Source organism: Xyrauchen texanus, chromosome 27 (assembly GCF_025860055.1).
Source record: "Xyrauchen texanus isolate HMW12.3.18 chromosome 27, RBS_HiC_50CHRs, whole genome shotgun sequence".
In the NCBI taxonomy this organism is placed as follows: domain Eukaryota; kingdom Metazoa; phylum Chordata; class Actinopteri; order Cypriniformes; family Catostomidae; genus Xyrauchen; species Xyrauchen texanus.
Genome location: NC_068302.1, coordinates 32,696,005 through 32,723,617, shown reverse-complemented (window position 1 = coordinate 32,723,617; position 27,613 = coordinate 32,696,005). Strand labels below are relative to the sequence as shown.

Here is a 27,613-nt window from a genome sequence, read left to right as displayed (position 1 = left end):
GTTTTGGAGATAATGTGAGAGCCAGTTGCACTTTGTCAGTGAACTCAGACTGGAAATTGTGGCCTGTGGTATTTGGATCTTGCATGTTTTCACGTTTCAACAAAGGAGGTTGTAGCATGTCCGAAACTGCTTGACAAACACTGGAAAATGAATGCATGTCTTCTGTTAGCATGACTAATATGGGCTTCTTCCCTTAGAAATGCATATGTTTGACTGGTTGAAATTATTAAAGAAATTATTTATAGTGCTCTCTCTCTTTCTCTAATAATGTGTGCTTATGCATATGGACTCCATTTATATATGTCCTTTATCTGTGCCATGTTTCTTACTGTCTCAACATTACAAAAAGTTCCAAAATACTGTATTTGTTGCTTCTGATCTAATATATCATCATGTTGTCATGTGACGCTTTTGCTGCCATGCTACACAGCCCAAGACTTTTTATACTATTATAAAATATATTGTAATTGTAATGTAAAATGTAGAAAATGTTGTTAACACCATGTCCTATCTTTGTGCTACGCAATCAAATGACAAGCGAGTAAAAATAACTTCCATGTTGACTTTTCATCCTTACCAGATGTCACAACTACAGGGCATTTTGTTGGTTACTTGATTTCTATTTCTGCTGTGTGGGGATGGGTAGTCCCACCCACTGTAAAATTTAATTTGTAGAAAATCCTGCTTCTCAACTGTGCATTAAACATCAAATATCTTCTAAATTGGCTGTGATTGTGTCACATTGCAATTGCTTGTTGCTTGGAAAACCTGTAAATATCAGGGAATATTAAAACGGCTTGGAGAAGTCATGAAAATTGTTAAAATCTTAAAAGTCATGATTTTATTTGTTTTCGTAATTATATTTTTATCTTGCAACACTCTGCTGTAAAATAATATATCATTGGCTAGATGTTGCACTTGTGTAGAGTAAAACTTGCACACAAGCCATGTAATGATGTCCAATTTGTGAGCAAATTGATCTTATGAATTGTTCAGTTAATCTGTCGACCCAACTCACAAAATAATCTGAATGTTTAATTAGTGATTCGGTCTAAAATTATTTGATTTGCATCAGAATTACTATAATTATTTTAGGTCTTTTTCAGTAATCACAAATGTCTGGAAAGGTTGTGGAAAAGTCATGGAAATGGAAAAGTTTGCGAGCCCTACAGTTAGGATACGTGTTTATTGACAAACCCTAAATATATGTTTGTCTAGATTTTCTTTTTTGGGCTGTGATGCTTGGCTTGTTTTGTCCTTGTTCTCGAAAGCACTAATGTCTTTTTTCAACCAATCGCTCATTGATTACATGGACCACACAAGAGTACAAGTACCAGTAAGTAATAGTCTGTTTATATCAATTTTAATATTCTGCACCGCTTAATTTTCCTATCTGGGTGAAGATTTCTGTTCTGCCATCTTTATCTGAAGTCTGATTTCACATTTTCAAATCTGATCTTTGGTTGTATTTTAATTTATCAGTTACAATAATTCATTTCCTGAACCCATTTTCCTCTTTCCATCCTGAATCAACTCTATTTCAAGTTTTCTGTTTTGTTTTTCACTTTGATATTGCAACTCTATCGAGTTGTTTTCCATCTCTGCTGTACTAACTAGCTGGACCATGAATTCCAGTCACAAAGAAACAGTCACAAACACTGAAATACTTACCTTTTCTAGCAAATGTACTTGTTACAGATGAACTGCAATTTATTATTAATATATTGACTTCACATATTGCATTTCCAATTTGTGCAAAACCAAAGCTGACATTTGGTTATTTCTACCTTGCTGAATGGACCTGCATACCTGGTCACCATCATGTTACTGTATGCTTTGGACACTGGTCCCCACCATGTGCTGCTTAACCAGTAAGATTTCCTTGGTCAACCAACTTTCAAATTCAGTAGACTTCAATATCATTCAATTCATTCAATGGTAGAATATCCGCTGGTGTGTTGAGAAACAGAAATTGGTGTCAAGTTTGTTCTAAAAGGACTGTGAACTGCAAGGAAAACTAATGCTAAAGGCAAATAATAAAATGCAATTAACTATATTATCGTAAATAGTGATGGTATCATAATAATCTTATCAACATTTACGGTGTATTTTATGTGCGGTATTTACTGCTAAGAGTATTAAACTGAAATTCAAGAGACATTTAGAAACAAAATGCTCAAAATATAAAGACAATGTACAATTAATAAGTAAATTTTCCTTTTCGGCATACACTCACTTAACACTATATTAGGAACACCTGTATACCTGCATATTCATTCAATTATCTAATCAGCCCATTGTGTAGCAACATTGCAGTGCATAAAATCATGCAGATATGCTTCAGATGCTTCAGTTTATGTTCACATCAATCATGGGTAAAATGGGTGATTTTGACCATGCCATGATTTTTGGTTCCAGATGGGAACTGGTTTGAGTATTTTTGTAACTGCTGATCTCCTGGGATTTTTACACACAGCAGTCTGTAGAGTTTACTCAGAATGGTGCCAAAAGCAAAAAACATCCAGTGAGTGGCAGTTCTGCTGTCGAAAATGCCTTGTTGATATGGTAACTCAGATAACCACTCTGTACAAATGTAGTTAGCAGAATAGAATCTCAGAATGCACAACATGTCAAAGGCGGATGGGCTACCACAACAGAAGACCACAACAGACACTTTATTAGGACCAAAGTGAGTGTATGTCATTTTAATTTTGCATATTGTTGGCCCTATGCAGTTCGTGGTTTAAGTTAAACGTTTGATTTCAATATTTTGTTTTTGCATTGGATGGTCACTTGATATCCAAAGTAAAACTGAAGCATGAAGCAGAACCAGTTGGGAACCACTGATCTAAGCTGGTCTTTTCAGTAGGGTAGAAAGGGTTTTGTATGGTTTATGAGTGAAAATGCACATTGTAATGCTCACACTGTAATGTAAACCATGGTTATGGCATGACTGTTGAAATACGTTGTTTGTCACCCTGGCTTATTGTGTGTCCTTTTTCTATTCTTCCCAGGAGGAGGAGAAGGCCTTACCTGTATAGGAAGCGTGCAATTCACCGGAGCCGCGCTGCCTACTCCTTTGAGGACTCCGAGAGCCTCGCAGATGCTCCTCCACTCAATGCCTCTAACTCTTTCATGTCCAGGAGAGAAAGGAGGAGAAGGCTGACCATGTCAGTCTGGGAGCAGAGGACCAGCCAGCTGCGCCGACACAGGCAGATGTCCAGCCGCGAGATACTTTTCAGCAGCCCGAGCGAGGAACAGGATGGACCACCTGGCTGCCACCACCAGCTGAAGTCTGGAATATCCCCGTCTGACAGCAAGCGTGAAGTCATCGAGACCACAACTAACACCACCATGCCAGAGGCCACCTTAGAGCCTCCCATGCCTATGGATATGCCCGTGGATGAAGAAGCTTTGTCCATATTTATTCCAGAACCCCCTTTGGCTATTCCAATACCAGATCCTCCCATGCCTGTGGACATATCCCTCCCTGAGCCCTCAGTAATGCTAAATCTACCCCTAATAGAGCCGTCTGAATCAAAAACCTCACCAGAGGACATCAACAACCATTGCCCTAGACTGAATGGGCATAGGCGAGAGCGGGTGGTGCGTAAGTACAGGCCTCCTGCGAGGGGGGACATGCTGACCCCTGATATGGGGCCCAGGCCCAGATGGCCACGCCGTCACGATCCTCACTTAGACCCTAGAGGAAAGGAGGCACAACAAGGAGATGGTGGCTTTGACAGGCGAGATCAGAGGCTCGGGAATGAGGGAGAAGAAAAGGAATCAAAGAATGATGGAGCTATCAGTTCAGACAACAGAGCAATTGAACATAGGTGATGCAAAACTATTTGTTTAATTATTTTCTGTTTTGTTTTTATATGCACTTTGAAGTATATAGAAAATGTAAATATTTATTAAGGTTAGTACGTCATAAAAGGCACTGACATGTAAATAAACAGAGGGCAATAATTGGTTTATATGAATATTCAAAGTAAATTGTATTATGTAATCTCTTAAATAGTAACAAGAAAAAGTAACGTACATTTTTGAATTTACACCATAATACCCAAGTGTCTTTTTCAAAAGAGTAAAACTCTACCAAATGCAATTGGAACCTGCACCTTTCCTATAACAAATTCACAAGCACCAAACACATCTCTACACTTCAATCGTGTGGCCAAACTCTATCGTTCCGACTACGTTGAGATGTCAGAATTTGTCAAAAAAATAAAAATAAACACGTAAAGCTGAAGTTTGTAATTTGCATGCCACTAGCATCATCAGAAATTGTCTTCAAACAGATTTCCAGAACACCAATTTTTCATTGGTTGGACAAACAAATATTCCTGCTCCAAACACAATGTTGTTGTGTCGGGCTGGTCATGACAGTTTTTTACACAGTACACAAAATTCCTTGTTGAGAGTCCGGAGAGAGAAATACTGCCATTAACATCTCCCCCTCTACAGGCAGAGCAAACCAGACAACTCTGAATCCTCAGAGCCCAAACCAGCCATCAATCCCCCCCGCAAAAACCAGCCTCAGGTCCCAGAACCTGCAATGCTACAGCTCACTGAAAACACACTCCAGCAGTCCCCACAGGCCACTAAGAATGCCGGCGAGACAGAAAATAACAACCACGGACCCTTGAACCAGGAGAAGTCCTCCCTCAAAACCAGCATCGTTATAGAAGTGGCAGACACTCAGCCATCCATGGAGTTGACCTCGATAACGGGTTTGAGAATCCCTGGACCCCTAATAACCCTGCTGATAAGACCAGCATGAATTTCCATGCTGGTCCAGACTGATTGCAGGGCAAACTGATGAACCAGCAGAGCTATGCTGTTCACCAGCAAAATGGTCAAACATCTTCACCAGAAAGACCATGCTGGTTGACCATTTTTGCTGCTGAACAGCATAGCTCTGCTGGTCCTAGGTAATATAGCTGGTTGATTTAGTTAAAGATGCTGTTTGTGATTTGTTTTCTTCTCTAATACTTGACAGATATTAGTACAAATATCTGTCAAGTACAAAAAAAATAGTACAAAGCAAAAAGGAGTCATGGGGGAGCCAGTCAGAAAAATAGCCAATCACAAACGCTCTCTGCCTGTTAGTAATTTTTAGGATTCAGGTTTGTTGACATCAGGTTGGCTGATATGTCTTTGGAAGGTGGGCTTTTTTAAGAATGGGTATGTGGTTAAGTTTAAGCTAAATTGTGGAAGTTAGCAAATGGCTGAAATTGCCTACAGCAACTTTAAGCTAGTTAAAAGTTGGAAACACCAGCATCCAAAAAAAACTAAAACATCATGTGACCAGCAATGCAGGTCTTTTCAGCAGGGAAACTAAATGAATTATTTGAATAGTTACTTGGGTAGTTTTAGTCAATTAGGATAAATAGCACAAGAATTTTTGCATAAATCTCAATTCTACACCTACAATTCTTACACTAATTATCTTACGCAGTTGTTTGTTAGTGCAATGTTTGTTTATTTATTATGGAGGTTTTAAGCCTGGCGAGCCTTTATCATATTAATCCAAAGAATAGTAATTTATAATACACATACCTGCATTTTACAGGTAATTGCAAAGATTTGGAGGCCTCAAATCCAGAGAAAGAAGAGGAAACCGCAAATGATCCCAAAGGCCCGCCACCTGTCAGCATGTTCATCTTTAAACCAAACAACCCGTAAGGCTAGACATTTTTTGAGCCACAACTGTACTCTTTATATTCTGAATCTGCTTGCGCTTATCCGTCTGTCTTTCTCTCTTTCTCTCTCTCTTTCTCTCTTTCTCTCTCTCTCTCTCTCTGGATCTCTGTCTCTCTCTTCCTCATCTCTTCTACAGGGTCCGCAATGCCTGTCACTACATTGTCAATCTTCGCTATTTCGAGATGTCAATCCTTCTTGTGATTGTCGCCAGCAGCATTGCCTTGGCTGCCGAAGACCCAGTCAACACAAATTCAGAAAGGAACAAAGTAAGAATTTCCCTCTACCAGTGTGTATCCTTCTGAGAATATTTGTGAATGCAATGACCATTTGTAAATATTTTTTAATAGAAAATAAAATCACACATATAAATAATACTTCTAGATTTTTAAACTAATGATTTTATAATTTATTTAGCATGACAATAAGTAATTCATTCTCAAGCATTCTAAAGAAGAATTGCATAAATATTTTATTATACCACGGGGCTGTTGAATGCTTGATTCTGATTGGTTGACAGACATTCAAAGGTGTGCAATTATTTTTCAGTAAACGCATGGCTATAAAGTAGTTCCAGGTCTTGACCACTTAACGGGTCCATATCACTTCGTCAAATTATTTTTAGTTATTTAAGATTAGTTCAGGCTACCACAGCAAGAAAACCAAGTTAAACAATTAAATCAGATAAGAATGACAATGTCTATAATATACTACATTTATTCCAATTTCTGTGGAAAGCACCCTCGCGCTCCCATTCTCTCTCGCTCTCGCTCTTGAGACAAAACACTGATTTTCACATCTTAGCTGCATTATCACCTCGGATGTGCATTGTTTTTCAATAATTGAACAGTCCGTTGTCAATTATTCCTTCCTTAATTGCATCTAAGGAAGCTTAGGCCACATACGTAAATATGTTTTCGTTTAAAAATTGTTATTGATTTTGCTACACCTCTCATCCACACTAGAACGCCATTTGTCCTCCATCTAAAATGGAGACATTTGAAAACACTCCTAAATATACTTTGAAATATAAAAAAATACTTTGCTAAAATAATGACGTTAGGAAACTGAAAATTTTGTTTTCAAATATAAACAGATTAGTGTGAACGTTGCCTTAGAAACAACATTTCGTATCTTCACCATAGTTATTTACCCACTGCATTCATAATGACATATTTAAAGGATATTGCATGATAATGAACCTCAGAAACAAAATTGTATAGATTACATACACATATATTACTATATATGTTGGTAGTAGCACAATCTTACATCAAACACTGACATCACATTTGTTTTTTCTCTTTTTATTGAGATGTTCACCTCAGATTCGCTCCGAATAATGTAATATCACTACGAAAGTAAAATCTGGAAGAAAAGGTGGAATTTATTTCCATCTGATTTCCAGATTTGTTTTTTAAACTTTTTGGCAAAAAATCAAACAGACAGACAAAATAATTTGGATCCAGGCATGTTTGAGTTCCTTTGGTCCTGATGATGTTGTTCACTGTTTGCAAGCTAATAGAATGAGATGTGTTTTTCAGGTTTTAAATTTCCCTAGTGCCAGTGCACCAGCTGTAAAACACCACAGCTAATTACAGGCTAAAACTCTTTCAGTAAGAGTTGATGAGATCTTCTATGCATGTAAATTAATTATATGAGTTATACAGTAGATTCAAAGAATGACAAGAAACCTCTTCATCACAAACTAAGATACATCACTCTCCATACAGTGTGAGTTATATCACTACTGTGATGTCATCAGTACATCTATCATGAGTATCATGAGAATAGCTACATTCTGTCTCACATGTTCAAATTTTGCAGTCAATTACAAACAATGCTAATATCTAAATTTCAGACTTGCTGTTGACTCACTATGCCTGTTTGCCAATGCCACAGTACTAATCCTGTTTTTTATCTGTGCTTTGTGCTCAATAGGTGCTCCGCTATTTCGATTATGTCTTCACTGGTGTCTTCACATTTGAAATGATAATCAAGGTTAGTGAGTTTCCTGGTTTATTCTGGGGGGGTTTGTTTCCTTTATGCTCCTGAATAAAGGCTCAGTTCACACTGTAATGATGACAGATGCATTTAATGAGATATAAGCACAACATAGAACGGAGAAGTGGGGGAAAAAAAAACGAAAGCAATAGCAATAGAAGAAATGCAATTACTGTATGTTATTGTTTCCACTGTGGTGCAAATAGCATCTGTGGCATTTTATACCTGGGTCCAAATAACATGCATTTGTGCTAATCATTTACACTAATTATTTGTCATTTTTGTTATCATTTGATAGCATGGTCTATGAACATGATTTTAATGCCCTGGTAATTTTCTGCTTGGCTCAACAGAATTGCTTTTTCCCGTATAATCTAATAAAGAGATGTTAAACTTGCTGTTACCAGCTCATGAATGAAATCTTAGTGGTGCAGTGAGATCCAGCAAATGGAAAATGACTTCAATAAATCAGATGATTTGTAGAAGGAATAACACATTTTATAGAATTCAAATTAAAGTGAATAAAAATATGAAATAATAAATGCAATAATACAGAAAAATTTACATTTGAATATAAAATGTTAAGTAGATATATCTTAAGGAAATATATCCAAGGACTAAGTCTTGGAATGAACCTAATAATAATACAATGCCTTGTCTTTGTCTAATGAACAAAGTAAATAAATGAAAGAAGTTAAAGTACAGGTAATGAGATGAGGCATCAAAGCTGGAAACAGGTGCGTAGAGCTAGAGAGTTGAGCGGTTATACTCTCATGAGGACCAAAGTTAAGGTTTTAGGGCTTTATACCCTCTTAAGACTGTACCAAGAAGATTTCCGTTCTTGGTACTGTACGTTCTGTATAAATGACGAGGTCATAACTGAGGGTGTCAAGTCATATTGTCATGACCTATTGAAGTGTGACAGCTGTGGTTAGGTGACATATCTGCCATGCATCCTGTGTGTGTGTGCGTGTGACTAGCTTGCTTTGCAACCAGCTCTGAGCTCTCATCAGGTCAAAAGGTCAACTTATCCATATACTAAGTGCTTAATAGTATATTCATTGCTGCACTCAAAGCTCCACCATTTCCCACCTGGACAATGATAAAGCAATGTTGCAACCTTATAAGAATATGGGAAAGAAACAAGGAATAGTCTCCTAACATATACACTGAACCATGGGAGACTTTTAGTCTCTTAAGCATACATGCATAAACACAGGAATAGATGGATGGACATACAAGGAGTACAGGGAGTCTTAATACAATGATAATGTCATATAAGCTGGTTTCACAAATGTGAAGTATATGATTATATTCATAAATATATAATTGTGGATACATTAATATGCTTATATAATATCAATAAGCAAAAGTATAAAATATTGAAATGACTCTAGCCACTTGCATTACTTAGATGTTTAGAAACGCAGAAAAATACTGATAACTGTACTCCATTTGTGTGTTTTTCTTAGATGATTGAGCAGGGTTTGGTCTTGCATGACGGCTCTTATTTCCGTGACCTGTGGAACATTCTAGACTTCATAGTTGTGGTGGGAGCTCTGGTGGCCTTTGCTCTCACGTGAGTCAAATCAATCAACAGGTGCATTAGTAAATACAGACAAAGCAAGTGCTGTTTTGTGTACAGAAATAAAACTGTAGTTTAAGCCCAAGTTCATTTATATTTAGGCATCAGACATCAGATTTCACTGTCAGTTTAGCCAGTGTATTGTTCATACTGTTGGTAAATCTGAAACATTCTGATTGAGCTGTTTTAGCTGGATTGCACAAATGTTTTGTTATTTACAAATTCTACTACTGACATGTGACTAGGCCATGGGTTATGTGAGAAAAACCATTCAGACATTTCAAATTGTTGACATATATTGCTGTTAGTGGATGCTCTCTTTTCTCTGTTGTGAATGTAAAGCATTTGTGTCATCATTGAGAAGATCTCGGGTTCAGAATGTCTGTTTCTCGTTTGTTTCTCTGTTGATTTTCTTGTGGCTCACGGCATCTGGCAGGAATGTGATGGGGTAAAAACACTCTCTTGTGATTTTGTGCGACTGCCATGTGATAATGTGTGTCTGTGTGTTTGAGAAATATGAAACAAAGGTTTTTAACCTGTGTTTAGTAATACATGTTTTTATTTTATCCAGGAGTAACACAGGACGTGACATTAAAACCATAAAATCACTGCGTGTGCTTAGAGTTCTGCGACCTCTCAAGACTATTAAAAGACTTCCCAAACTCAAGGTATATGAATATAAAATGTGTATATCACTGACCAAATGTATCCATTTAAAAACATTAAAAAAATACAAAGCCATATTTGTAAATATAAAGTTATTAATATATAAATATAAAGAGCAGGCCTATTTTTGTCTGGCTTTTCTGCAGCATTACAGCTTTACATACAGTTTTGGCAGGCACAGGGCAGCCTAACTTGGCTGTGTAAAGACACCTTATGTTTTATTGTGACTTTAACTAACAAGGCATGTTATTTGATTTGTAAAACAAAAAAGTGAATGTGTCTACATATGTTTTTTATGTAAATACAAAAGAGAATTGGTGTAAGAGATGGCGAGAAAGAGAGAGAGAGAGTGATGTGCGGAAAAAAGTGGCAAAGTGAAAAAGTGTGAGAGACAGATTTAGAAGACAGAAGGACAAGTGCTTTCTGTCTCCAAGGAAAATAAAGTGGAACAGATCTCATTAGAGAGTTGCAAATAACTCAGCTGACAGCTGAGATGACAGCTTTTTTTTACCATTGCCATTTGTACTGACCGTGACAAAAATACCTGAAACCATATTTTAATATTAGAATTAAAGAATAGTCAGGAAGTGTCACATATAATGCTAATGTAACACCAGTTCTGCCATAAAGCAGGTGTTTTTATGTTCTTTCTAAATTTTTACTCTTGTCTCAATGATTTGCAGGCAGTGTTTGACTGTGTGGTCACATCACTAAAGAATGTCTTCAACATCCTCATTGTCTACGAGCTCTTTATGTTCATATTTGCCGTCATCGCTGTGCAGCTATTTAAAGGGAAATTTTACTATTGTACTGACAGTTCCAAGGACACAGAGCAAGAGTGCAAGTAAGTGTTAATTAATTATACAGTATAAATTATTAGCATGATGGTAAAAATGAGTATTTAGCTGCTAAGTTTAGCTGCTTAGCTGCTTTTGTGAGATTAAGCCAGAAAATGAAAAACGATTACCCGTTTATTCTGAATGTTTTGTAGAGGCTACTACATCGACTATGACAAAGAGAAGAAAAAAGAGAAGCGAGAGTGGAGGAGACATGATTTCCACTATGATAACGTCATCTGGGCCCTGCTCACTCTCTTTACTGTGTCCACTGGGGAAGGCTGGCCGCAGTAAGAGCAAACTTTGGTTCTGAACTCTCTGGAGTTTTGTGCAACTTCATTTCACACTGTATTATTTTGACAAACTTATTAATCCCTCAATAAGATTAAGATTCTTATTGACACCTTTTTTGTTATTAAGCTGTGTGATATTTGCATATTTGGTAACTCACGCTTAAGGCTTTACTTTCACATGCTTTAGTTTGTTGTTTTAGTTGCACTTTTTTAACTTTATAAAGGAAACTTGGATGTGAATTATTTTTTTTGTATGTGGTAAAACTCTTAAAGCTGTAGTTAACCCCCACCCCCACAAAAAAAAAAACTCAGCTGATTGGTTATAATACATGCAATAAAAATAGTTTAATACAAAAGTAAAGCATTGATCGATGTAATAATCATCTGGCTATAAACAGACCCTTGTTCGGTGTTGTAGAGTTCTGCAGCACTCTGTGGATGTGACCGAGGAGGACCGTGGTCCCCTCCAGGGCAACAGAATGGAGATGTCCATCTTCTACATCATTTATTTCGTTGTGTTCCCCTTCTTTTTTGTCAACATATTTGTGGCTCTCATCATCATCACCTTTCAAGAGCAGGGTGACAAAATGATGGAGGAGTGCAGTCTTGAGAAAAACGAGGTGACTAATTATGCATACACACGGCTGTATTTTTTTAAGAGATTAGACAAGTTCTATTTTACAGTGTTTTCCAAATTTTGCATTCTAGCTACAGTAAATGAAGATTACAGTGGAGTGAAATAATGTTCCTAGTTCGTCCTCTGTCATGTTTCTTAAAGGGGTAGTTTACCCCAAAACAAATAAATTTACTCACCGTCACGTTGTTCCATACACATATGATATTCTTTCTTTTAATGGAACACAATGTGAGATGGTAGGCAGTATGGGCTTAGTTACCACTTTCATTTTCATTGCATCTTTTTTTCCTTACATTAAAAACTGAACGATGACTGAGGATAACATAATGTCCTAACATCTCCTTTTGTATTCCATATAAGAAAGTCATATGGGTTTGGAACAACATAATTGTGAGTTAATTATTACAGAATTCTCTTCTCAGGTGAACTGTCCCTTTAAGAAAATACCATAAAACCTTTATATTTTCAATGTAATGAATACAATCTATTTTTTTAATTTTTTTTTTTTTAATTTTTATAACCCCAGATTATCATCAATAATGTCATATTGGCTCTTTTATTTCAGTCATAGTGTCTGTTCCAAAACTTAGTGAGCTACCTCACTGTATCCTCCTGATATAGGCGTCTGTGTTTTATGGCAGTATCTTAACTGAAATATGGCCTCATAAGAGACCGATTTTGAGTGCTCTTCAACTGATTTCAATACAGATGGCGCAAGAGGAATGATGTGATACTTTAATGAGCATAAATATACAAAGCACTCAGTTTTTGGGGAAAATTGTAAGTTTATAATTGTATTGTTACAATTGATAAAAGTCATCTTTTATCAATACTTTTATGTACTGAATGGATTATAAATATATTTTTAATGAAAATTTCTTCTGCCATATTAGATTTATTTTTCACCGAGCTCTTTACAGTGCATCCTGGGATTGCCAACTCGGGGAAGCCTACTGTACATATGATGCTACCTTTTAAGTTTGCCTAAACAAGATATCTTGGGAGCATAATTAAGATTTTACATTTTGGAACAGCATTCACGTCATGAGCGCACATATGATCCCTAAAAATGCTGCCTCTGGAGGAAGCTCACTAAATTTTTTAACAGGCCCATAGTAACTTGAATTCTTAACAGAAGTGCTTGTGCTTTACTTTTGACAATTACATGCTAATTTAATTTAATGTGTTTTTATTTGTAAATGTCCTTTGTTCAGGCAGAATGCCAGAGTCATAGAAACTGCCCCTGTCTTACTGTATTTTGTTTTTTCTTAGAGGGCTTGTATTGACTTTGCCCTCAGTGCCAAGCCTCTGACCCGCTACATGCCCCAGAACAAACAAACCTTACAGTACCGGCTGTGGCACTTTGTTGTGTCACCCTTGTTTGAGTACACCGTGCTGACGATGATTGCTCTCAACACCATCGTGCTCATGATGAAGGTAAGGAGAAAACTCTTAATGTTGACTGTTGCACAGCTGCATATGATTATTAAAGCTGGGTGCATGAAATTTGTAAACACCTGAAACTGGAGTTTTGTAGCTTTTTATCCTTGTGTGTTTGCCTGAGGCCATATAAATACAGTTTACACTCAATAAGCATTTTATTAGGAACACTAAGGTCCTTATAAAATGCCCAACGTGCCCTTCTGGTGTTGTAGCCTATCCGCCTAATTTTAACAGATATACATATTTAAACTAAACACTTTTTATTTGATTTTAAAGGACAAGCCCTTCAATATGTCAAACCAAATTTCTGTTTGAAATGAAAAAATGTCACGAAGCACAGGAATGAAAACATCTAGGTTACTGAAATATAACCACAATTCCATGAAAGGAAGGAATGAGATGTTACTTACGTTGAATGACGATTAGTTGTCACTCCTGAGTCTCCAATCTCTCTGAATAGTTTTCAATCACACCAATTCTGACTGATCATTCGAGGTCACTCCTGCAAGCTCAGTGAGCATATAAAATAGAGAGAAAGATGGGCTCATCAGGACCTTCTTCGACTGAAGCAGGGAGAGGAACTCAAGCAACTTTTCAGCTGTAATCAGTATTGTGGCAGGAATAGGTAACTTCTTGTTTCCTCCTTTCAGGGATCTGGGGTTAGGTTTCAGTAACCTAGACATTCACTTTCAAGTCGGTCTGTTGGAATTATTTACGTCAAATGATGATTAGGGGGTCCATATAAAATAATGCCATAATACTGATATGACTGCTCTTGCGCCCCAACATGTGGTAGCAATGAGGTTTATCCAATCTCTTCCATATAACTCACATCAGGTAGGTGCGGCAGATAAAACATATTTGGGGACCCACTGACCCATATATATAAGATTACTGCTATCGTATACAGTCCATCTTTAGCAATTCTTCCCGTTTGTATCTAACCATTCCGGGGAATATATCAAATTAGTTTTATGCCATAAGTGCAGTAATTATACTGTATAACCAGTGAGAAGTGGTTTTTACCCAATGGATAATACTCTTCTATTTGGTTCAGAATGAAACTTAAAAAATAAAAATTGTAACCAACAACAGTCATTTTCAAAGGCAATTGCTTCAGTGCTACCCATAGTGATGAGAGATAAATTCCCTTCACCGAGAGCACCTGTGAAACAGGGAGTAAACCCCTGCAGGTGACGAAATCTGGACACCTATTGCACAGGGCTCCACAGCCAGTGGTGGCTTCTGTGGTGGACATATTTTGTCTGGTCACCATGATGCCTGCTTGATAAACCGCAGTTTCCTCTAACTGTGAGAGCAGCCAACAGCAGCGTGTCATGAGCAGGCATAATTTACCGTGGCTCCATGCATCCCATGGCACTTTCGCACTGACCCCACAATGAAGGGGTCTCATGTGCAGTAAACCCAGTGGTGTGGCTGCTATTGAGGTGACCGTCAACCTGTGATTTTTCCCACAGAAGTGCCATTTTCCCCCCAGCATGAAACTTGCAAATGCAGATAATAGAGTGGTTTCAGCAGGGTGTGCCTCTACTGAAAATAATGAGCAAAGCTGCTTTTTAGCAGCTGCAATACGAATCAGCAGGAAATGTTTCATAAACTGCAAGTGCTTCTTTGCAGTTTGCCGTTCTTCTCAGAATGGGTATTCGTGTCTCTGAATAAGCCTAGCTGAGATACCTGTGCCATATTGGTTTTATCGTGGTAGAGGTGTTCACTCCTAAAACATGCGTGCGAGCCCTTTCAGGGTGCTCGCCTAGAGAGAATGCATACCAGTTCAGCTGAATTTTACCATGCCGTGCCAAACAGTTATCCAGTGATATGTGAAATGAAATGAAATTGGATCCTCCATCTAGCAGAGAATTTCGTTGGCATATTCCATAGTTGAGGAAACTTCAAACAGAGGGCAAGGGGCTCGCAAAATTTGCAGCCTCCCTGAATTCTCATCATTCCGTATCTGAGTTTCGCACAACACCTGTCTGTGAAACTGCAGACGTGGCAGTGTTCTTCGATGAGAGCGAATAGTGTGTTAATGCTCATACATTCGCAGAGAATACATTGTGCATCATTGAATGTTGCTTCTGCATGGGCGAAGCCTGAAAAAAATGTTTAGGAGAATACACTTGTTATATTCCATCCCGAAAAGGACATATATATCAAGAGTGTTACATTTTGATTGTATGAAAAATGAATTTTACACTTAAGATTATCTTGTCCTAAAAAGGATGTATATACATCACACTGTTGCATTTTGTTTGTATGCAAAACAAGAAAGTTTAACACAAAAAACAATATTTTATCAATAGTAATACCACTCCTCTTTTGATAATCATTAGGATATACTTCGCTGGGCACTCATATAGGCAAACTTAGTACTGCTAGTAGTACTGAAGAGAACTTCATCCGCTGAAACTGTTCTTCCTCACAACTAAGGGTGTGAGGAGAGAGATACTTTCTCGACTGCTGAAGGAGAAGGTTCTGACAACCGTCTTTCTCTCTGCCTTTTATATGCTCGCTGAGCATGGAGGTGGGACCTTGAAAGACATCTGCCAATCACAATTGCCGTGACTGAAAACTATTCAGAGAGATCGGAGACTCAGGAGTGACCCCTGGTTGTCATTCGACGTAAGTGACCGGCTTGAAAGGGAACTCCGGTCATCAAACAATTTCATGGCATCTTTAATCATTCTCACATTGAGGCAAACTGATACATGCCTTTAATGTTATTTTACTAAACTGATATTCATGAGCAAATGATTTGCCTAGTATATCTGTAACCACTTCACAGTGTATGCTCCCTTGTAGGCATCTTTGGTAAGAAAGTGGCAAGAAAATTATTATACATTTTATTGCTGGGGCAATGTCTCTCTTTCCATGAATGTTTATTTGTCAGAATAAATTGGGTTGATTTTGCTATTTTTTGTGGGTGAGCGTTTCTCTCTACTGTGGCCTGTGATACTGCTCTCAAACCAGACAGCGATGAGTCACATCTTATTAAATATTGATCTGAAGCCACCAGCTACTGTATAACTCTGACATCCCCTGTGACTAATTTCACCTTAGAGTTAGAGGTGGGCTTCCACTAGTCTTCATGTCTGGTGTGGTCTGCAACAGAGATTTTAAATATTTCTATAATAATTAGAGATAATATAGAACATATATTTTTAGATAGTTTTAGTGAAGTTTGAATCAAGAGTGAATCAAGTCATTCTTGATACTTTAACAAAAACGGTTTTATAATTAAGCCTTATGTACAGTAGTTTGAATACTTGGGCAGTTTGATGAGGGATTTAAAGTTCAGCTGTGTTGTGTACTGACATTAATAAGATGGATGGATGGATGGATGGATGGATGGATGGATGGATGGATGGACTGATTTGTTACGCCAACATAATTATAGTATATAGAATAAAATGTAATAATAAGACTCTTTGTCTGTCTCTCTCTATCAGCACCATGATCCTCGTCCTGAAGGCTATGAGGATGTGTTGAAACACCTCAACACTGCTTTCACAGTGATTTTCTTTGTGGAATGTGTCCTCAAAATCCTGGCATTTGGTTTTGTGGTAAGCACTGGGGACATAGTGCAATGCATAATATATTTATTGAAATTTCCTCATCCTGCATCACCTGTGTGTTTTTCAGAATTATTTCAGAGACACATGGAATATATTTGACTTCATTACAGTTCTTGGAAGTATCACTGAAATTGTGGTTGACCAATTATCTATGGTGAGAATAAATTACATTTATATACACACTTATAAATCTGTACACTTAATTATTTAATCAGTGAGTTTTACACTTCTCCAGTTTGCCGTCAGTATCCATTTGCATTAAAAATCACTTTATTCTGATTGCTCTGTACCCAGTATTTATTTGCATGAGCAGTGAACTTTGTATTCTGATTGGTTTGTAGACAGTACTTATTTGCATAAACAATCACCTATGATTGATTTGCAGGCTGGCCCTTTTAATATGAGCTTCCTGAAGTTATTCCGGGCAGCTAGGCTGATTAAACTTCTGCGCCAAGGCTACACAATCCGTATTCTGCTCTGGACGTTCGTCCAGTCCTTCAAGGTCAGACATTTGTTTCACTGGTGCATTATTAAAGTCAAAATATTGACATGTCAGCTGATATCAGCAACATATGGTGTTTCAGACATCTATGGTTTATTAATGGAATATGAATCATTATAGGAGAGTCTCAATCTTTCTCTTTCCCTCCCTCTGTCTACAGTATATTTCAAGTATATTACCAAAAACTTTAGCTCTGTTCTTTTACTGCTCTGTTTAGTGGCTTAACAAGACATTTGTCTTGCAGGCTCTTCCATATGTCTGCCTGCTCATCGCCATGCTGTTTTTCATTTATGCCATCATTGGCATGCAGGTAAAGGTTGTCTTTTTCCCCCAGATGTCTCTCTAAATCTCTATATTCCTGTCTATCTTTCTTTCTCTAAGCATGTAAATGTAACCAACCCCTCATGTGTGTTTTGTAATTTTCTAAAGGTTTTTGGCAACATCAAGCTAAATGAAAAAAGCCAAATCAACCGACACAATAACTTTAAGACATTCTTTGGTGCCCTCATGCTATTGTTCAGGTAAGATTATGTTTATGAAAAAGTATTTCTATTCTTACAACATCTGCATCTGTTTTCATGTAATTTCTAAATGTTATTATATCTATTATTTCTCTATGAAGAAAATACAATGAAACACATATAGTGTCTAATAATAAATAAATTATATATGTGTGTGGTGCGTGTGTGTGGTGTGTGTGTGTGTGTGTGTGTTTGTTTAGGAGTGCAACAGGTGAGTCATGGCAGGACATCATGTTGTCGTGTATAGGAGAAAAATACTGTGAAATCGACATGTCTCTCCAAAACTCAACTAGAAAGGATATAAGAAAAGAATGTGGTACCGACTTTGCATACTTCTACTTTGTCTCCTTCATCTTCTTCAGTTCCTTTCTGGTGAGATGCATTACAGTATACTGACACAAACACACAGAATCAAAAACTTTATACTTAAAAGCAGTATAATTAAAGGAATAGTTCGCCAAAAATCCACCCATTTACTCACCTTTAAGTAGTCTCAAACTCATATGACTTTCTTTTGTGGAACACAAAGAAATATATTTTGATGGAGATATGGTGTGTTTATATTCAATGGGGTCCAACACTTTCAAACCCCAAAAAGGAAATAAATGCAGCATAAAGTTAACTCGAGTGGTTTAATTAATGTCTTCTGATGCAATACGATTGACATTGGGTAAGAACAGACCAAAATGTTACTCCTAATCAAGCTTCAAATCATGATTTCCAAGGAGACTGATGATAAAAATGTATAGTGGAAAAGGAGTTACATTTTGGTGTATTTCTTACACAAAACCGATTGTATTGCATCGTATTAGAAGACACGGATTAAACCACTTGAGATGCATGAATTACAGTACTTTTATGCTTTTGTAGCTAAAAAGTGAATACCCCGTGGACTTGCATCGTTTGGATATAAACATATAATATCTCTGCTCCACAGAAGAAAGTCATATGAGTTTGAGGTGGCATGAGGGTGAGTAAATGAAGAGAGAATTCATATTTTTAGGTGTACTGTTCCATTCAGGCCTATTCACACAACATCCACATTTTCAGCATAAACATACTATAAATATAGATTTACAATTAAACATGAGGTCTGTATGAACTCCTTCACACTTAGTTTGAAATAATCTACTATGATTTGTCTTTTTTGTATGAACCAAAACTGTCCAACTTTTTTTCATGGAATGGGGAAAATTCAGCATCATACTCGAATAGTTTAGGTGTAAAAATACTCAGATTTACATGGAAGAGCTTTTATTGATTGTTACTTTATTGCACTGTGCCTAGTTAGGACATGATGTTGATCTCACTTGATATCATTTAACAATTCTATCTCTATTCTTCTCTCTCTCTACCTCTCTTTCTCATAGATGCTCAATCTGTTTGTAGCTGTGATCATGGATAATTTTGAGTACCTGACACGCGACTCATCCATTCTGGGTCCACATCATTTGGATGAGTTTGTACGGATCTGGGGAGAGTATGACCGTGCTGCATGGTGAGAGAGACGGTTTTACACTCTTACACTCAGTTGATCATGTTGCCCAGATTACAATCAAACAAAAACATTTGACGTTAGACAGACGTTTTATAAGGGCTGTTCGCTTGTTTTCTCATTTTCGAGAATATTATGTATGAAAAAACGTAAACTATGTATTTACAGATTGGGATTTTTTTAATTATTTCTCATGAATGTCCATTATGAAAACATACAACTGTGTATTTACAGTTGGGAATTGTAAAAGTATGTTCCATGAAAGTCTTTTATAAAATGTACAGGATAAATTGCTTTGAAATTTTAAATGGTATGTAATGTCTCTCTGTTAATCTGAAACTAATGTGAAAAACTGCAAGGTGCTTTAGAGGGGTCATATAACTGAGGGATCCATCTTTTCTTTTGAGATAAGAGTTCACTGCACTATGAAAACATACTCTAACTTTCAAAACTTGAACTTCCTCCCCAGTGCAAAAAGACAATTTATTTAAAATAAGCTGAAAATAGGTTCATACTGAACTTCTGTCTACTTGTTTTACATCTTAAAGGCACAACAGCAAAAACATGTTCTTTCTCCCTGCAAGATATCACAAAAATTTGTGTTCTGAGATATCTCACCTGTCAGACTGTAAACAGAAAACAAAAATGTGACCGTGGGCCATGGACACATTCTTTGATCAGCCAATCAGATGACTTTAATATGCTTTCTGCCTATCAATCATTTTGAATGAGAAATTAATAATGTTCACTGCCACAAAAATAAATCTGGACTTGTCCCTCCTTAAGCGAAAACCTGGCCAAAAGTATAGCCACAAGACCAGTGGTATAGTTGGGGCAATACGCACATCTACGCCACATGCTTACTTTTTTCCCAGGACTGTTTGTGTATAACGGATTCTAAGAGTCAATATTTGTGTATACCCTCGGTATACCCACTTGTTTTGCTGCTTTAGAATTCCATAATCTACTGTCGTATTAGTTTCCCTTCAACTGTATTGGATGCTGTTTTGTGAAACTGGAGATTCTTTGTTGTAATTGGTGCATTATCACTTGAATTCTACCATTGCCCGCCCGCACATTTTATTGCATATGTCAGAGCTCGTTTTGGAAAAGAGAGAGAGATAAGAAAAACTGCATTACTGCATTAATTCAAAATAAAATTACAGTAGTACAGGTTTAGTTAAAACACTTAACATGATTTTATTACATTACGCTAATGATAAACCCCATTTACTGCCAAAACAATGACACTAATCCAATGAGAAAAACACTATTTTCGTGTTAAGCCTTTTCTCTCCATTTCTCTCTTCTTCCTGGTTGTTGCATTAAAGCATTTTTCCTTTTAAGTTTAGTAGGGGACATTCACGCTGAATGCGTTTTTGCGTCTGTCCGTGCTGTTTTTCAATGTTAATCAGTGTCTCGCACAGGAACGCCTGTAACTATGGGTCATTCCTGCAATTCCTTTAGTAATTTAGCTTGACTAGTATGACTAATACAATCTTTAATATGTCCCTGTAAAGATGAAACATGAGAAAACTTGTAAAAGTATGTTTTTTTTTTCAAAAGCTTCAAAGCTGGGATGCCACCGAATTGTAGGAATGACCCATTAACGATATGTACAGATTTGCAGTTTACAGTAACAGTAAAGTACAGTGTATAGTAACAGACAATGCCCTGATGTAAGTGTTTTATAAAATTATAAGCTTCACATTTCTGCCTTTAAATCCTCCAAAAATGTAAATAACAAAAATTGCGTGATATGAGAGAGTGTCTCATAATCTTATAAAATAATCACTCCTACCTCATGTAAACCCATCCTAAAATGTCCATCTACTGCTAACAACTAGTGTTTCCTTCTCCAGTGGAAAACTACACTATAAGAAGATGTACAAAGTAGTACGCACAATATCACCTCCTCTGGGCTTTGGAAAGAATTGCCCCTACAGGGTGGCGTGCAAGGTTTGGCTCACCCGCGAAAAACGACCCCACTTCCCTTTGCTCCTCCTCTTCTTTTATCATTACCTGCTCCTTCACAATCTAACAACCCCCATCCCTCCTCCTCCTCATCCTGTGATCGACTCCAGTACTCAAAGACACCACCGGGTCAAAGACTTGCAGAGACAAGAGCTCAGTGCACAGAGAGACAGCTCATCATTTTGGCCCATGTCCCGCTCCTGGAGTGTAAATAACTAAAGCCGTTAATGGCACTGAGAGCCATCCATCAGTAAACGCCATTAGATCATATCTAACACTGCCAATGGATATCAGGAGGGATGTCAGTATCTCTGCATCTGAATTGGATTTGGGGCTTTTATTGAACATCATTCCATTAATGTGGATTTTAGTTTAGAGGAGGGCAGACTCCTTGTGTTCACCATTGTCTCACCTGTTTGTAATTCATGAGAGCATTATGCCTATCTCTGCCCTCGTCTACTGCAACCACTTCTGTGGGTTTCTGTACTATAGTAGCAGGGCTTCATTTTTCATAGAGCTGTTCAGTTTGTAGGCCTTTAACCCTGGAAGAGAATTAGGATTTCAAGCCATGGATCATGAATTTACAATGTTTTTTTTAGAATAGTGGTTTCCACATTTTGTTCTAAAACATTAATTGCACAGTCTGACCTCAAACGCTGGGCTGTAACTACCATAGACTTTGAGGAGGATACCAATGTTTAGAGATTAGATTTGAGTCGATACAAAAACTATTTTTAAATGGGAGATTATTAGACTTTTCATTTTGTCCCCCAAATGTTGAACATTTGTTTGCATCCTTGCTCAAACATAAATTGAAACCACTGTGTGCTTTGAAAAAAGTTTTAACATTAGAACTAAAACATTTGTACAATTCATCAAGAATGTAAACACACATTCACACACATTATAAACTCAGCAAAAAAGAAACTTCATCTCACTTTCAATAGCTTTTATTTTCAAACTTAACATGTATAAATATTTGTATAAACATAAAAAGATTACACAACTAAGACAAAATGAACAAGTTTCACAGACATGTGACTAACAGAAATGAATAATGTGTCCTTGATCAAAAGGGGGTGTCAAAATCAGAAGTAACAGTCAGTATCTGGTGTGGCCACTAGCTGCATTAAGTACTGCAGTGCATCTCCTCCTCATGGACGGCACCAGATTTGCCAGTTCTTGCTGTGAGATGTTACCCCACTCTTGCATCAAGGTACTTGCAATTTTCCCGACATTTCTGGGGGGGGAATGGGCCTAGCCCTCACCCTCCGATCAAACAGGTCCCAGACCTGCTCAATGTGATTGAGATCCTGGCTCTTCGCTGGCCACGGCAGAACACTGACATTCCTGTCTTGCAGGAAATCATGCACAGAACGAGCAGTATGGCTCCCTTTTAACGCACAGCATTGAGATTGTCTGCAATGACAACATGCTCAGTCCGATGATGCTGTGACACATCGCCCCAGACCATGATGGACCCTCCATCTTCAAATCGATCCCACTCCAGAGTACAGGCCTTGGTGTAACTCGAGTCCGACATCACCTCTGGTGAGACAAATCCGAAACTTAGTAACGTGGGCAGATGTTGTTGCCATCCTGCACCTGTTCCGCAGGTGTAATATTCGGATGTACCGATCCTGTACAGGTGTTGTAATAATAGCCTGTCACTGCAAGGATGATCAGCTGTGCTTCCTATATTCCTGCAGTGCTGTCTTAGGCGTCTCACAGTACGGATATTGCAATATATTCCCCTGGCCACATCTGCAGTCCTCGTGCATCCATGCAGCATGCCTAAGGCACGGTCACACAGGTGAGCAGGGACTCTGGGTATCTGTCTTTTGGAGTCAGTAGAAAGGTCTCTTTAGTGTCCTAAGTTTTTATAACTGTGACATTAATTGCCTACCATCTGTAAGCTGTTAGTGTCTTAAAGACCATTCCACAGGTGCATGTTCATTAATTATTTATGGATCAATTAACAAGCATGGAAAACATTGTTTAAACCCTTTACAATAAATATCTGTAAAGTTATTTGGATTTTTACAAAATTATCTTGAAAATACAGTGTCCTGAAAAAGGGATGTTTCTTTTTTTGTTGAGTTTAGTAGCTTTAGTCCTTATTTAGCAACTTGATAGCATTGTACAGAGTGGTTTAAAAATTTATGTTTGTGGTATGACTGTGTAATTTACTTGTTAGAACAAAACATGAAGTGTCTTAAATTAATGTCTGGAACAGACCCTATTTTAAAAAGCAACATGAAATTCCTGAGGGAACCCAAGGCGAATGAATCAATCTTCCATGTTGGCATACATATCGAGTGCAACAGTGCCCACCCACTTTTTCAGCTATATTGGTTCTGGAAGTATTTTTCCCATTTATTTTTTCCATAGGGTTTTCGTAAACTTTTTAATATAAGAGTTGAAGGAAACCAACCAGCTCCGAAGTGTATTACTATTAAAAACTTTACTTTGAATGAAAAAATTATTTGAAAATTGGACAAAAAGACAGTATTGTGTACTTAATGTCTCTCATGAGAGCATGAATTACAATCTAAAGAAGCATTGGGAATGATTTAATCAAATTTAAATTATGAAAAATTATAAAACTATTAGGGGTGTAGCAGTTCACTCATCTCACGGTTTGGTTCGTTTCACGATTCTTTAAACTGAATCAAGAAAAGTTAAGATTTAAAGTGTATTATTATTACTATTATTATAAAAATGGAGCTAACAGTACTGTTCTTAAAATTGCTAAATAATCGATCAGAGATGTACTAGCACTAAAAATCCACCCAGAACTGGGCATTGGTTACACCAAATGGAAATATTAGCTAATAATTCTGTTTACTGAAAATACTACATTATTTTAAATACATATGCTGCTTACATACTGTCACTGATTACAAACATTTAAATTATTTTAAATTTTAATTGTATTTTTCAAAAAATAGGATTGTCTCTGATTACATTTAAATATTCTTTTAAAAAATACATAGGCTATTTAATGGAAGTGCATACTTATTCAGTTCAATAATACAATTTTACTGATGATTTTAAATCAGAAATGACATTTGACATTAGTATTATATTCCCCCATAGCATTATTATACATCATAATCAGCATTATATACAGTAGTAGTATAAACTAAAATGTTCTATATATATAAATATATGGTATATATTCTTTAGCCGTCACACCTCCAGGGATTGTGTGTAGTGCTTTATTTGCTGCGATTCTCTGATTAGTGGATTCTTTCCCTTCATGATCACGGGTAATGTAGTTCTTAACCAGGAATTCTGCTATTATTTTAGATTAGATTAGATTCAACTTTATTGTCATTGTGCAAAATACAAGTACAGAGCCAATGAAATGCAGTTTATATGTTATACATGATTTCATAATTTTGAAGTTGAAATAATGCAGACTGATGGTTTCAACAGAAGCAAATTCCATTGATTATAGTAGGTCTGTCTCTCAATGTGTATAACTTATTGTTAATTATAATTAACATTATTATTTATGGAAGTTTTAATTCCAGAACCCAACTGTTGTGCTCTATTGGCATCATGACTGAACAGCTCTATACACCAAGTCAAGATCCCCTCTGATCCACTCACTTGCCTCATCAGATCTTTGGCTGTTGTAATAATTTCTCTCCTTAGCCTCTTCTATGCTGGCATTGCATAGAAATACCTCCACCTGGCTGCACCTATTTGTTTGAACTAATTTGTTTAATTTTCCTTTTAAACAATGGTTTATTTTTTCTTTTCCTGTTTCTCTATCTTTTCTGTTGTTTCCTTCTCTTTCTCCTCACAATCTTCCTCTCCTCCCTTGTTCCTTGAAAATGCCCTATTCTTCCTCCTCCTCTTCATCACATTGCCCCTGTTGACTACCCCTCTCCCAGTGGCCGTATTCATTACACTGATATGTACGAGATGCTGACCTGCATGTCGCCACCGCTTGGCCTGGGCAAGAAATGCCCCTCCAAAGTGGCGTATAAGGTAGTCTGCAGTCTTACTATTTAGTCTGCTTGTTTACAAGAGACTCAAACTAATAAAGCTTGTTTTCCCAGTTTACAGTGGGGTGTGCATTGATATGCATTTTTTGCTTCCAGGTAGTCATGATTAAATGATTTTGTCATGATATCAGTGAGCATCAGTCACACCTGTTGTAAAATGGCACCATATGGAAGCAAGCAAAACTGAAATATTTTATTTATAAGTTGTAGATGGTATTTGGTATCTTAACCTTTTTATGCATTTCCATTTCATATTTATCATTTTTTATATGTTTTTCCATACATTACAGTACTTGTATGTCATTGTGGCAGGGCGGAGGGTGAGACTGGGTGTGTAGGATCACGACCCGGCCCCGCCCTCCGCCCTGCCACAGTCATGCACTTTGCTTGACTTGTTTCATAATTTCCTGACACATTTAAAATTTAAAACTATACTACATTTTTACTAGATAGTTGATTTAGGTTTAAAATTCAATTGGTTATAGTAGCAGTATTGCCATTCTGAAATAACTTTTTGACATCTCATAAGGCTCTTATTTTTCGTAGATTATAATTGATGTTATTCTTTGTTATTGTCTTCTAGTCAACTTAGCGTAAAGTCTCTGTACATCCATCAACAACACTTTATTTGAATATGTCACTATAAAACTCTTAACCCTGACCTTAGTTTATTACAGGGTTATAGATGTGTTATAAATGGCATGTTCATAAAGTGTGATCCTTCAAACATTTCCAATGTTTCTATGCATAAATCCCATCCTTTCTTCTCTGATCTACTTTAATATGTGACTTAAATGTGTACATGAATGTGTGTTTGTGTGTGAAATTTTGGTTTTATGTTATCTAACATAAGTATTTTTTGAGTCTCAGTCAATTAATTTTTAACAAACTTTTCTGGTGAATATTTCCCATTTTACTTCGAGGAAGATGCAAAAATGAAGCTCTTTAAAAAAAAATGATTTAATTAAAAACTACACTGAAATACATCCTTAACTAAAATCTTAACCTCCACTGAGAAATAGATTGGCATTCAAAAATCAGGAAACATGCTTAAAAAATTGCTAAATCCATTAATGGCGAAGAAGCTAAAGACAGTTCCAAAGAGAACCCACAAAGACATATATGCTCACCAGAAAGGTCCTCTAGTTGTGCTCATACAATAAATGCAATGCTTGTATTTCATTTGTCTTTTCCTGTGTCCCTAATGTGGCCTGCTCTCAGCGGTTGGTGCTGATGAACATGCCAGTGGATGACGACATGTCTGTTCACTTCACCTCCACCCTTATGGCCCTGATACGCACTGCACTGGACATTAAAATTGCTCGAGGTAAGCATAATTTCTAATAGTGAGGCCTGTTTTCACAAGGTAACAAATAGATAATATTAGTTACTGGCCTTTGTGTGGCAGGGGGTGAGGACAGAGGTCAGATGGACATAGAGTTGCAGAAGGAAATCAGTGTCATCTGGCCACACCTCTCCCATAAATCTCTTGTCCTGCTTGTACCCATCCACAAAGGTGAGAGATGAAAACTGGCAGCTCTAACTCAGGGTTATTTTATTTTTATTTTAGCTTTCATTTTAAATTTGTCATTTCAATTTAGGAAAAGTTTAATTCGTTTTCGCTAATAACTCAGCAGATTTATTATCTTATCTGTCTGAAATAAAATAATTTAGCATACTAAATATGAGACATTTCAAACTTTTTGACTAATTTCGTTTTTTTTACATATTTCAATAACTTCTGACTCCTATATTAAAGCCAGCTTGTGATGTTTCTGGTCTATGTCTGGTACTTTTCTTACTATTTACATTTATAATCAATATTAGCAACAATAACATTTCAATAATAATTATATATTAAGTCAATTTTTATACCAGCGGAATTCCATTAAAAATAAAGTAGTATACAGATTGTTTTCCTATTTAACCATGGCTAACATCTACTCAAGCTCATAGCTGATTGGTTCATGCTATCTGCATGTAATTTAGAATGCTGTTGCAGCACGTCAATGTAAGCGCCCAGTGTAGACAGGATATTTAGCATTTTAGGACATCCCAAGTTAATGCCTTAACTGTTTTCACTTAAATAATGTAAACATAGATACATTTCTCTGGGGCTACTAGTGTTATTAGTATCTATAAAAAAAAAAATATATATATATATATATATGTTTAATTATTACAATTTCAAATAGTATAATATGCTCTATATCAGATGTTAAAGCTAAAATTAATTCTAGGTAATATGTATTTAATTTGACATATTTTGAGTTTATGAGTTATGAAAATTTATTTTAGATAAGTTTAAGTTGTTTCCAGCTATACTAGTTTTTATTTTC

The 27,613-nt window shown here is 36.8% G+C and overlaps 1 protein-coding gene across 1 annotated transcript in view; it reads left to right on the top strand.

Annotated features, from left to right (window-relative positions):
* Positions 1-27,613, top strand: part of LOC127621128 (voltage-dependent R-type calcium channel subunit alpha-1E-like) — a 158,024-nt gene that overhangs the window by 122,052 nt on the left and 8,359 nt on the right. The window contains exons 20-41 of the mRNA XM_052094594.1: positions 3,015-3,836; positions 4,471-4,736; positions 5,579-5,687; positions 5,846-5,975; positions 7,648-7,707; positions 9,183-9,289; positions 9,732-9,743; positions 9,867-9,963; positions 10,645-10,805; positions 10,953-11,087; positions 11,509-11,710; positions 13,000-13,164; positions 16,638-16,751; positions 16,831-16,917; positions 17,149-17,265; positions 17,510-17,575; positions 17,695-17,786; positions 17,987-18,158; positions 19,157-19,284; positions 21,144-21,240; positions 26,496-26,601; positions 26,683-26,790. Of these exons, the coding sequence (XP_051950554.1) occupies positions 3,015-3,836; positions 4,471-4,736; positions 5,579-5,687; positions 5,846-5,975; positions 7,648-7,707; positions 9,183-9,289; positions 9,732-9,743; positions 9,867-9,963; positions 10,645-10,805; positions 10,953-11,087; positions 11,509-11,710; positions 13,000-13,164; positions 16,638-16,751; positions 16,831-16,917; positions 17,149-17,265; positions 17,510-17,575; positions 17,695-17,786; positions 17,987-18,158; positions 19,157-19,284; positions 21,144-21,240; positions 26,496-26,601; positions 26,683-26,790 (3,353 nt within the window). The remainder of the gene's footprint in view (positions 1-3,014; positions 3,837-4,470; positions 4,737-5,578; positions 5,688-5,845; positions 5,976-7,647; positions 7,708-9,182; positions 9,290-9,731; positions 9,744-9,866; positions 9,964-10,644; positions 10,806-10,952; positions 11,088-11,508; positions 11,711-12,999; positions 13,165-16,637; positions 16,752-16,830; positions 16,918-17,148; positions 17,266-17,509; positions 17,576-17,694; positions 17,787-17,986; positions 18,159-19,156; positions 19,285-21,143; positions 21,241-26,495; positions 26,602-26,682; positions 26,791-27,613) is intronic.